The sequence below is a fragment of the Sminthopsis crassicaudata genome, chromosome 4 (assembly GCF_048593235.1).
Source record: "Sminthopsis crassicaudata isolate SCR6 chromosome 4, ASM4859323v1, whole genome shotgun sequence".
In the NCBI taxonomy this organism is placed as follows: domain Eukaryota; kingdom Metazoa; phylum Chordata; class Mammalia; order Dasyuromorphia; family Dasyuridae; genus Sminthopsis; species Sminthopsis crassicaudata.
In genome coordinates, this window is record NC_133620.1 from 131234736 (window position 1) to 131248033 (window position 13298).

General features: G+C 32.9%; 1 protein-coding gene across 2 annotated transcripts in view; it reads left to right on the top strand.

Moving 5' to 3' along the window:
- The first annotated feature begins 7673 nt into the window (after positions 1-7673).
- The window catches only part of PLG (plasminogen), a 61269-nt gene continuing 55644 nt past the window's right edge, over positions 7674-13298 (top strand). The window contains exon 1 of one of the 2 annotated variants that reach the window (XM_074309383.1): positions 7674-7779. In XM_074309383.1, coding sequence (XP_074165484.1) covers positions 7731-7779 — 49 coding nt within the window. In that variant the 5' untranslated portion in view covers positions 7674-7730. The remainder of the gene's footprint in view (positions 7780-13298) is intronic. The other variant, XM_074309384.1, reaches the window with a different exon arrangement.

A 13298-nucleotide genomic window follows, 5' to 3' on the forward strand; every position in this document is an offset into this window, starting at 1 on the left:
AAAATAAAATAAAGAACATCGGTTGTAGAAAAAATTGGTAGAGTGAGTTTTCTCAAAGAGGAATTCCTTATACCAAATAGTCTTTACCCTTATCCTAGGTTATGAACAAATGTGAATATTTTAGCATTCCAGTATTAAGAACAGAGAGAAGATTGCATGTGAAACCATAAACTTTTGCTTACATAAAGTTTGCATTAAAATGTATATATGTATATATATATATATATATATGTGTGTGTGTGTGTGTGTGTGTGTGTGTGTGTGTGTGTGTGTGTGTCAAATTTAACAGAATAGAAAGAGAGAAGGGGGAATAAACATTTATTTAGCCCTATGTGTGCCAGGTGTTGTGTTAAGTACTTTACAAATATTGCCTCTTTTGATCCTCCCCAAAACCCTGTAAGGTAAGTGTTATTATTATCTCCATTTTATAGTTGAAAAAAATGAAACACAGAAATTAAAATTTTTTTCCTCAATAGTATTTTATTTTTCCAAATACATTTTACAGATAGTTTTCAACATTCATTTTGGTAAGATTTTGTGTTCCAAATTGTTTCTCTTTTCCCTCCCTTCCCTCCCCACTCCCCAAGACAGCAAACAATCTCAGAAAAATTAGACCAAAAGGGAAAAAAAGCACAAGAAAGAAAAGCAAATAAACAAAAGGTGAAAATACTATGTTTCAATTAACATTCAGTCTCCATTGTTCTCTTTCTGCAATCAGATGGCATTTTCCATCCTCAGTCTATTAGAATTGTCATGGATCACCACAATGCTGAGAAGTTTGTCATAGTTGATCATCACACAGTCTTGCTGTTGCTGTGTACAATATTCTCCTGGTTCTGCTCACTTCATTCAGCATCAGTTCATGTAAGTATTTCCAGGCTTTTCTGAAATAACCCATTCATCATTTCTTATAGAACAATAATATTTCATTACCCTCATATATCATAATTTATTCAACCACTCCCCAACTGATAGACATTCACTCAATTTCCCATTCCTTGACACTACAAAAATAACAAGGCATACAGAAAGTAAATAAGTTGCCCAAGGTTGCACAACTATTAAGTGTCTGAAACTAGATGTGAATTCAGGTCTTCCTGATTCTTAGGCCCAAAGCTCTATCCATTGTTCTTCTTTGTCCTGTTTGTGTCCTCTTGTGAATTTTTTTTTAAATTTTATTTTTTGTAATTCTTTTTAGATTTCTGTTGCTAACATCTTTGACTGTCTTTGAGATTTTGGTAAAACTAATTATTATCCTGTAGCACCAAATGAAACTTCAGATCAATCTTTGATTCAACATAAAGTAAATATTTAAGTTCTCACTATGTATGGTAATGCATGGTAAGACAAGGGAAACCTGGGAAAAATGGAAAAGCTTTTCAGAAATTGTTTTAGCTTTCAGAGTTCTTGTTCAACAAGAGCAAAACTTTGTAAAGTAGGTCAAGTAACATTGGATTTATCATATAGTTTTGCTTTTCTCTTTTGGTGATATGAATGTACCTGAAAAGAAGAAGACCAGATTACACAAGAAGGGTCAAATAAAGGCATTGGTTAAATCTTGAGTAAAGCCTAAATCAGTATCCTGCCCTTTGCTTCCTTTCTTATACATCCTATTCAGAAAACATTATGATTCTCTAAGTTCAATCAGCTACAGACTATCATAGGGAGATGAGTTTTTCTATCTCTCATTTAAACACAGACTTTTGGTATAGTTGATCTAAGGATACTATTCCTAAACATTTAAGGGACACTTTTTTCTCATTCTGCCTAAGTAATATGGTAATAGCTTCAAATGACCATCAGAAATTTTAGGATTCCTTTGACTGATCAGCTGTTCCAAACTTTTCTTTTAGTGACTCCCTTCTAATTCATGATACCTTTTATATTAATTGCACCCAAAAAGAAAAGGAAGACAATCTTTATTTAATGTTCTCATGCTCATTTCCTTTTGTATCTTTTTTTTCTTCCTTCCAATCTTAATTAAATCCAAGTTAATCTGAAAACTCTTCCACAGGGAACCTAAGTACTCTGAAGTCAGTATATGTGCTACCTCTTCCTCCTAACTACTTGTACCTCTTCCACCAAATCACATTATTTCATATATATGTATGTGTATATATATTTATGTGTGTATATATATTTATGTGTATATATATATATATGCACACATACATATTTAGGTATACACATATATACTTAATCACATTAAGTCTTTCACTATTACAGATATTATTCTATACTGCTACAGGATGATGAATCTTTAAAAGCAATGAAAATGAAAATTGACATTTATTTAGTGCTTTCGTGCAGTGAATAGAGAGCTGAGCCAGGAGTCAGGAAGATCTCAGTTCAAAGATACTTAGGCCTAAGATTCTTATTAAATGTGTGGGACAACTCAACCCCAGTTATCTCAGTTTCCTCACCTGTCAAATGAGTTGGAGAACAAAATAGAAAACCACTTTAATATTTTTGCCAAGAAAATCTCAAATGGAGTCCTCAAGAATTGATATGATTGAAATGACTGAACAGACTGAATAAAAAAATTTAAAGTCAGAAAAAACTTTACATACAGTATATTATTTGATTTCACCAAAATAAAAGTCATCAGAATTTTCTATACTGTCTTCTCATTTAATAAACTGCTTGGGGGTTGGGGCTATGTCCATCCTATTATATAGAGAAAAAAATGAATCCTTAAAATGTCAGATGATTTTCCCCAAGACTATGCTATAATTTTTTTTAATCTTTAGCATATAGTATAGTGACTTCCATATAGTATGTGCTCAAATAATATTTGTTGATTATTTTAAAAACTATCCTCTCCCCTTCTTAATATAATTATAAATCTTCAAAATTTTGTGAATCTGATGAAAAGAGATCAATTCAGTGAATCCAATGGATCAGAGAACTCAATTTAAAAGCATTATTTTTAAAAATTGAATTAATCAGTTAACTTTTACTTAGAAAGTGTTCTCCAGCTGATTAAACTTTAACCATTATACCAACTTAGCAATCCTGCTATCTTCTTACTCTGAGGTAAAGGCTGATAAACATCCCATCACAGGGCCTCAGAGGATGTTGAACAAAAACTAACAAAAAAGAAATGGAACAGCAATATTTCAGAATGAAAAAGAGTTCCAATTTTTCTCTCTTTCTTTTCTTTCTTCTTTCTTTCTCTCCTTTCTTCCCTTTCTTTCTTTCTCTCCTTTCTTCCCTTTCTTTCTTCCTTCTTTCTAGATACAAATTTTCTTCAAAGAATGGGAATGACTCTCTAAATTTATAGTTTAGAATTATGTGTCCTAATAAACTATTTAAAACTAAGTAGTTGATTAGGACATAAAGCCAGAGAAAGAAGAGAACAACTGTCTAGTCACAGAAAGCCAAAGAAGTGAAGTTTTGTATTTTTTCATTTTTCATTTAATTATCTTGCCTTTAAAAAGAGGTAGGACTAAATAAGTTTTAAGGTCTGTTGCAAGTGTAAGAATCTATGATTTTACAAACTAATTAGAACTATGGGAGTAGTCACTATTGGCAGGTGATCTTATCAAAGACAGAGATTGAAGTTTTGATTTTTTTCTATTCAAGGAAGGTATAAAATGTGAGAATGTCAAGAAACGGAGGGCACCGGGTGGAAGAGCATAACATATACATCCACTGGTCATACACATTATCTATTTTTTTGACCTGTTATGGTGTGTAGGAAGAATGCTTGTCCAAAATAACATGGTAAGGATGGGGAAGAGAATGGGATTCTATTCTCCCTGGGATTCTATCTTTTTGAACTCATGCTCGTGTCTTTTCCCATGCATATAAATTGAGCATAGAGAAATTTCCTATTAGCTATATCAAAATGAGGTTTATTGGATGTCTGCTATGCTAAACAAAGTTTTGAAGACAAGTTAAGCTTGTCTTACACTTGTTTTCTCCGTTCCTCTCCCTTCCCATTCTTCTATCAGAGAAACATAGGATTTAGAATGGGAAGGAACTTTTGATTTGAGGAAGAGTCATAATTTACATTTCTTTTGTATGTCCCTCCCCCCTCTTACCCAGTATAGTATAAAGCATATAGTAGACACATAATAAATACCTTAAAAACTGAATCATAATATTCAGCATTAATTTGGAATGCAAAATTTTGCAAAAGGTGAATGTTGAAAACTATCTTTGCATATACATGAAAAAATAAAATACCATTACAACAAATAAATAATAGAAAAAAATTCAGCATTCCAGACTTTGTAGAAGACCTACAAATAAAGCCATAATTTTGGTCTGAGAGTGGTATGGAGGGATGATATCTTCTTTCATTTCTACTTTCTGAATGGTTTCCTTTCTATCAAGTTCATAATTAATTAATTGCTCAGAGCAAGTAATCTTCATAACCAGTAGCAAAGTAGCTTTGAGACTCAAAATGTTATTATTATTTTTGTTTACAAAGACAATAATACTAGCTAAGCTAAAGTTCTAAAATGTAGAAAGTGATTTATAGGTAGGGATGTACTGAAAAACGTTTAACAGTTTTTGCTTTAAAAAAAATCACCTTTAAGTGGTATCTAAGTGGTGCAGTAGTGGGAACTCTGATGTGTGTTCAATCTGACTTCAGAAACTTAATAGCTGTGTGTCACTGAGAAAACCACTTAATTCTGTTTGCCTCAGTTTCCTTATCTGTAAAATGAGTTAGAGAAAGAAACAATAAATCATTGCAGTATCTTTGCCAAGAAAACCCTAAATGAGGTCACAGAGTTGGACACAATGGAAACAACTAAACAACAACATAAATGAAACACTTTTAATTTTTGGTTTTCATTATTAACATTTAATCTAACAGTTTAACTCTAGACGACAACAACAACAACAACAACAACAAAAACCTAATAAATTGAACACTTGCTTTTTTGAGTTGGTATAAGCTAGCTCCAACACTCCTTGGTTTAGAAGTGTAATTTGATACTCACAATTCTTGTAACTGAGGAAACTGAGATTCTGAGAATTTAAATGACTTGCCCATTGTAACAAAGATAAAATATATTTGGGGCAGGGGTTGAAGATCAAGTGTCGGGTCCTGTCCAGTATATACAACCTAGATTCCAGACCATCTCTGACACATTAGCAAGCTACTTCTGAACTTTAATTTCCTTCTTTGAAGAAATGGCTCTGCAATAGTTGCTGTTGTTCAGTCATTTCAGTTATGTCCAATTCTTCATGACCCCATTTGGGGTTTTCTTGGTAAACTCACCTTTTTCTTGCTATTTTCTTCTCCAGCTCATTTTACAAATGAAGAAACTGAGGCAAACAGAGTGAAGTGAGTTGCTCAAAGTCATATAGATAGTAAATGTCTGAGGCCAGATTTAAACTCAGGAGGATGAGTCTTCCTGATTCCAAACACAGTATTCTAAGCACTGTGCCATAGTGGACCAGATTATAATCATTGCATTGGTATTATTCTCACTCTTTCTTAAAAACTCTTATTGATCTTTTTGCTGAATCATCATCTATATATTGTGTCCTCTAAAAATGGTTGTTTCCCAAGGTTCTGTCCTAGATTTTCTCATCTTCTCTCTAAATCAGGGATGAGGAACCTTATTTTTTCTGCCACGGGCAGAATTTGGATATTTATTTATAACATTTATAGCATCACTTGTGTTGACCATACAAAATTATCAGTTTAAAGAACTCAAGCAGTGGGAAGTGGTTGTTGTCTGAGGTTGCCTTGATAGGGCCAGACCAAATGATTTTGAGGGTCTTATGTGACTCCTGGGTCAGATGTTCCCCACCCCTACAACTATGTTTTTGAGAGCGCTCATTAGTTTTCATGGGTTTAATCTTCACCTCTATTCATTTGATTCCTAAATCTTTATCTCCAACCTTGGTCTTTCTTCTGAGCTCTATCTGTACATCTCCAATTGCCCTATTGGATATTCCAAATTGAATATTCAAGAAGCATCTCAAATTCAATACATCAAAATGGAATTCACTATCTTTCCCTCTTAAACTCACCTCTATTCTGAATATGCTTATTTCTGTTGAGCCTACCACATTCTTCAATTTGTGTATTTGCAATTTTGGGGTCATTCTCAACTTGTGACTCATTCACTCCACATATCCACTCCGTCACCAAATCTTGGGTATGTGTGTTTGAATCTCCACAATATTCCTCACATCTGTCTTCCCCATCTTTCTACTTACATAATCCTAGTCCATCTCAGACAAGGACTAATACAATAGCTTCCAAATTGGTATCTTTGCCTCAAGTCTCTTCTTACTAGAATCCATCTTCCCCATAACTTCTGTGATTTTTCCTAAATTGCAGGTTTGACCAGGTCCCTTATTCATTAAAATCCAGTGGCCTCCTATTTTCTCAAGTGTCACTCTGTCTAATTTTTGAAAGCTTTCACAAAGTGACCTTGATCTTTCTTTCAAACTGCTCTGTGGTCTAGCCAAACTGTCTTTGATGTTTCTCACATTTAATAACCCATTTCTTATCGCCATGTCTATTCTAACCCAAGCCTGACTCAAATTGGCTAGTGGCCAATGTTTGGGGTTAAAATAAAATGAAATCTCCATAGATCATCTAGCAGTAAGTAAGAGATTTACTTAACAATAGCATAAAAAGGACACTCATCAAGGATACAGAACTGATTCATTTGAATTCTACATTTCTCATATGTTGAGTCTAAGGGAATTCAATTCCTCCCTGAAAGTGGGGCCAATGGTTTCAGTCCTAGATTTCTGGACTAACGGAGTCTCAAAAATGTTTTGCTATTTTTTAATAGTTTATGTGGGGTGGATGCTGCTGCCATGCTGGGGATTGATTCCTTCTTATCTAATCTACCTCTCTTTAGAAGACCTCAAGTACTTCAAAACTCTATTCAAGTACCCTTTTGTACATGAAGCCTTTTCTGTTTTTTTCTACCTACTACTATCTCTCTCCCTTTTAAAAACTGATCCTGTATTTATTCTGCAATATTTTAAGCATAGTAATTTATGTACATGTTGCTCTTGTCGTTAAAATGTTGACCAACAGATATGTTTTTAAAACCATAATAGCTCATTAAGGTTGTCTATAAAAGAAGGATTGTGATTTGAATTCGTAGTAGGCATACTATCTGAATAAAATCATGGATCATTGAGCTGAAGTCTAGGCCCAAAGAGTATTTTGCATATTAGTAGGTATCCATTAAATGTTTGTTGATTGAATGATTTTTATAGCTCACCAGGAATAAAGTTGCTTAAACAATCAAACAACAAAATAACAATTTTGAGTTGAGGAATAATTCTTACTGTTTGGTAGAATTGGGAGATTTAATGAAAATATGTCAAACTTGAGTTTAGTAACAGAAGGGTGAGATATTTCAGAGCCAGTATGTTTCTCACTTTCTTTTAATGAATCAGAAAGGAAATAAAGGAAGAAAACAAACATATGAACTATATGGGGAGATAAAGAGATGGGGACAAGCATTTGGAAAAGGCAATGAGAATAGGACATGGGGAGGAGGACTATTTTCATCACTTCCTAGAATCTAAAACAAATATTGGCATCAAACATTTTGTAAGATCTTCCATGGAAGATAATGTTTGAATGCTTACAGCAGAATGGCAAGGGTCTCTGGGAGAATAATTAACTTAATTTGACTGCTTTGTTTGTTTACGGTCCTTTTCTCTTGTATGAGTCAATAAAGCTTGGAGCTTTGGGACACATAGCCCTCTGGACTCTGCCAGCCAACCCCAAAATGGAATATGGGAAAGTAGTATTTTTCTTTCTTTTATTTCTAAAATCAGGTAAGATTTTGAAAACTATTTATTTTGATGGAATGTGTAATTTTAAGAGCACCTAAGTTTTTTTATTTTTTTAATCACAATTTCAATTTTTTTCCTCGGAATGAGTAAGCATGTTGCAAATGCTTGAACAATTAAGACTCAACAATACATTTGACTATTCTTCTAGCCTGACTTAATATAAAGATGATTGTTGAAGTGACTTTATGTGTAAATTAGTTCTTTTAGTATTTGGTCCACTGAATTGTCAGGTCAAGAAGTGGTAGAAAACTGAAGAATTTATCAGGTGATAATAGCAATTTCCCCAGGAATATTGTCAAAATGCTAGAGATGATTAGGATAAAGAGGGAAATAAATCACTTTCTAATTTCCAATATATTTTTAAAAGGAAGGTTAAACAAAATAAGCAAGCCATTAATTTGGCATTCCAAAAAAGTTTATCAAATTGACCAATAAATAGATTACATTATTATGATTTTTAATTTATTTAAATTATAACATTTTTACAAATGGTTTCTCTTTAAGACAAATTTAAAATGATACAATACTACTTTTAACATTATAATCTATTTTTAAAAATTAGGCCCGTATAAAGGAAAAATAGGACCCTAGAAATAGTTATAGGATACATCAAAGAGATATAATTATAGTGTGTGTGTGTGTGTGTGTGTGTGCACATGTTTGTAATTGGATGTCCAATTATGAAGATATAAGAAGTGGAACAATGGTTAAATGCCCTTCTGTGGCAATAAGTCTGTTTGAGTGGTTCCTTAGTTGGACTTACCGTTTTATATTCAACATGATCTGGGTTTCTTGTTTTATTTTAGTGAATTGTTAGAACAATCTTTGTTTTCTTGTTTATCATACCATGAGCATTCCTAAAAGATAAATTAGAAATAATTCAGAAAGAGACAGGCATAAAGATAGGGATTTGTCTGGGCTACCTTTTCCAGTGTTTTATAAAAGTTAACTAATTTCTCACATCATTTGATTATTTTTAAAAAGTTTGGATAGAGACTTTAGAGTTGATATAAATGAGATAAAAACCTTAACAAAATGAATTTTTTAAAACTGTAATCAAGCACTTGTTTATATTGCAAACTTCCCAGAAAAAAGAAAAGCAAAGAGAGGTCAGATAAGGAATGAGCAAATATTTTTTTTTTTGCTCTGCTCAGCAATCTGAGCACAAGTTAAAAAATTAGGGAGGAACATTTATATGTCAGTGTGTATGCACACACATATAACACAATGCACATATAATGTGTATTATATTATAATGTATTATGTGTGTTGTATATGTGTCTGCATATATACATATATGTATATGTGGATAGCTTGCCATAGATAATCTAAGAGAAAAAAAATCTTCAAAAGCACACATCTTTTTAAATACCAAAATTTATCTTCATTTTAAACTTTAAAATTTTTTTTAATTTAAAATTTTCTTTTTTCATTTTGCACTTTAGTATCATTTTTCTACAGCACTGAAATAGTCCTTCAAAATGGATCGGATTGAACTTTTTACACCTGCCTTTAGCTGATGCAGAAGTATTTTACAATTTTGCAAAAATAAAAAAAAACCCTCTGATTTATTTTTTTAAAAAGTATTTGTCTCTGTAACAATATAGTTTCACCTTGAAATGAAAACATTTTTGATGCTAAAATATATTCTTATATTGTCCCATGGATTCAAGTTTCTTCTAGAGTATGACAGCTTTGAGAAACTGAGAAACAGACAAGTTGAACAAGCACTGTCATTTGGGAAGGGTCAAAATCAACACCAAAATTCATAAGGAAAAAACATTCTAGAGTTGATTCCTATTTATCTGGAATATGAACTCTGAAACTTGTTTTTTCGTGCTGTTTTTCAATGTCTTCTCGGGGTGTGTTAGGATATTTTTATTACAGACTCAGTGGGGAAAAGTAAATCCTTTTTACTTCACAAAGTGTTCTGATCTACACAATTGCAAATAAATTCTCTGGGACTTGAAAGCTTAGCTTGAAACACAATGTAGACTCTAGGCTTTAGAGCATATGATTTTCTTTAAATTTTCTGTAATTAAATCAATCAGTTAAACTGCTTATTATGTGCCAGGTGCTATGCAAAATGATGGAGAGGAAAAAAATCAATCACTGTCCTCAAGGAGCTTACATTCTAATTGTAGAAAGACACACATTTTTACTTAGAAGATAGCTACAGAGCAACTGAAAGAGTAGAGAAGAAGGTATTCACTTTTCAGATTGGGGAAAGGCCTCCTGAAGGAAGTGGTAATTCAATTGAGTCTTATAAGGGCAGCCAGGATTCTAAGACTCAAAGGTTAAGAGCAAGAGTATTCTAGGCATATGAGACAGTCAGTATAAAAATGAGACAGTCAGGATGGAGCAGGAATGAGAAAACCAGCAAATAAACTATTATTGTAGGACTGTGAGTACATGGAGGAGATTACTGTATAAAGAAGCCTGGACATGTAGGAAGGGGTCAGGTTGTGAAATCTCTAAATGTCAAACTAGAGTTTATGTGATTGAACTTTTTTTTCAAAATCTTAAGATTTTTATTTCAAGATTCATATATAGTCAGTTATCCATTATTATTCATTATTGGGGTTGTCTCAAATTAAGAAGAATGAAAAATTAGGTCTTCAGGTAGAGATTGATTATTTGGTGGAGGAAATGTTCAGATAGAAGTTAGTTGGAAGAGATAATCTCTAAGGTCACTTATAATTAATTCTAAGATACTACAAATTCTAAGATCCTAACTTCTAGAAGGACATGTTACTCCTTTCTCACTTTGTCTACTGTAGTATCATGATTTGAAATTGGATATTAAGACCTAGTGAAAGATTTAGTCATGTAACTTTGTAGTTACATGTAACTATGTTACATTAGTTACATGTAAGTTAGTTGCACATAAGCTTTATATTGGTGTAACAATAAAGATTAGTGTGGCTCAGCTACAAACTAGAAATTCCAGAGTAAAACAGATCTATAAGTTACTTCAAAAAGAAGTTTGGATTGGGAGGAAACTGGAAGGAAATGAAACAATTTGATAATATCAAAATAATTTGATAATTGAAAATAGATGAAAGAAGGAGTAAAGGTAACCAAAGGAGGTTAAAATTAGGTGAGCTGTGCCATGCTGATAAGGATGGGATGGGAACAGGAAGATAGTTAATAGGTTCTCAAGGTCTACATCTGTTTTGTTTCAATCTATGCTTAATATCAATCTACTAAGTCAGCTTTCCTTTTTCTCTCCAAACTTCAGTAAGCAAAGTGGAAATTTTCCTCCCTTATATCCACCACCAAAATATACTCACTTTTGGAAGAGAAAGAAAAGGTGTTAGTAGGGTTTAACATAGGATATCCTCTGTCTTCTGAATTTAGTTGAGAGGCCACAGTTAAATCACATGCTTCCCTGCAGGTAGGCAGATCCTTCTGAAAGAAAAGATAGAATGATGGAATAAGTTTAACATGTAGAGAATAAAATAAAAGAATGGATGAGTAATACATCTTAGAAAAGTTGTTGAATAATAGCATTTAAATCTTACATGTTTTTAAAAATGAACTATTAAGCATGAATATTATTTAACCTGTATAAAGAGTTGATAGGATTGGTCTCTTTAGATAAGTAAGATATTAAAAGTCTGGAATGAATTTTTTTCCTTGGCTTAGCACAGTACCTGCCACACAGTAGGGGATTAATAGATTTTTTTTTTAAAACACGATGAATGTATTAGAAGTCATGTTGGACTCACTTTTTGAATCACTCCTCAAAAATCATGTTCTGGGACATATATGTTAGGGATTGCCATCCTCTAGTGACTGATATAGCTTTGTGAAACCTGCAGATCTAAATGTCTCTAGAAGATGGCAATCTCTCACTGAGAGCAGGAACTTTCACTTTTGATTTTGTATTTCCAGTGCTTAATATAACATTAGGCACATCTTCGGTGGGTTAATAAATAATTGATGATGGTTAATTATTGAATTTTCAACTAAGGATCTCTAGCAGCTCAAAGGACCCAGTAATATGCACTTCAAATTTCATATTGAGGAGAAAAGCTCTTTTGTCCTCTTACCTTAGAGCTTTGAGGGACTATAAACTTTTGAGAACACACAAGCAACATCAAAATGACCTTGGGAACAAAGTACTATTCTTGTACCACAAAATGAGTCTTACAGGATCAAATGAAGAGTGTTCAAAAAAGGGCAAATATGATTAAAACATTCTCAGATTTATCTCAAAGTTGAGAGAAATCTAGAAGTTTTCTAGTACACCCTCAATATCAGGGCAGTTATAGGAAATCAGGCCTGAAGTCAGGAAAAGCTTAGTTCAAAACCAGCCTCATGTACTTATTGGCTGTTTGATCCTGAGCAAGGTGAAATGGAGAAGGAAATGGCAAACTATCCAATATCTTTGCCAAGAAAACCCTACTAGGGTCATGAAGAATTGGATGAGATTGAACAACAAACAAATATCCTGAGTAAGAATCTCATTTACAATATACTCAAATGAGCTTTTAGCTTTTTGCTTGAAAAATTTCCAGCGAGGGGGAAAATCCCCAGATGAAATCTACTGAAGGACTTAGGGATATCTAGTTTATAGAAGAGAAGGTAGTGTGACAGGATATTTCTTTTTAATTTAACTTCAGAAGGCAAAACTAGGGGTGATGAATGGAAGCTACAAAAAAGCCAGTTCAAGTTGTAAAGAAAAACTTCCCACTAGTTAGTTATCCCAAATGTCACAGGATGTAGTGATTTTTTTCAAGCAAAAGGGTTTTTTATGGTTTGTTTTGGTTTGGTTTGGTTTTTTGGTAGGTATATTTTTTAGAGGCAATTCTTGATCACAGGATTATGGATCTAGTTCTGGAAGGGACTCAGAGTTTATCTTGTACTAATCCTTCATTTTACATATAAGGAGTTACATGACTGACCCAAGCTCACATAAGTAGTATGCATCAGAGGAAGAAGCCAAACTCTGATCTTCTGATTGCAAAACCACTGCTTCTGCTTCTATTGGACAATGCAATTTCTTTTACTTATTAACTCTTAGGTGCTCTCCAACTCTGAGATTCTGTAAATTGTTATTAATTGCCAAAAACACCATTGATATAATATTTATCAACACTCCTCCCTTCCCTAGGCCATACACAAAGTATTTAATGATAGTTGTTGACTCTAGAAAAACAGGCACAGATCTAAATAAATAGAGATACTCTTTGTCAAGTGTCAGAGTAGCAGTTGCTGCCCCAGTTTTAGGAAACTGGGCTAGAATGTATAGAAATTCCTAAACCAATTTTTTTGTGTCATGGTTCTCTTTGGCAATTAGGTGAAGCTTATGAACCCTTTCTTAGAATAATGTGTTCAAATGCACAATGTCTAGGACTATAAAGGAAATCAATTATTTCAATGGCAAACTTTTATACGTTTTTAGACCACAATTTTTTTAAATGCATGCATATTCACACATGTGCATACTCACACATTTTATTTATAAATGTATATATTTTATATGAACTAATAAT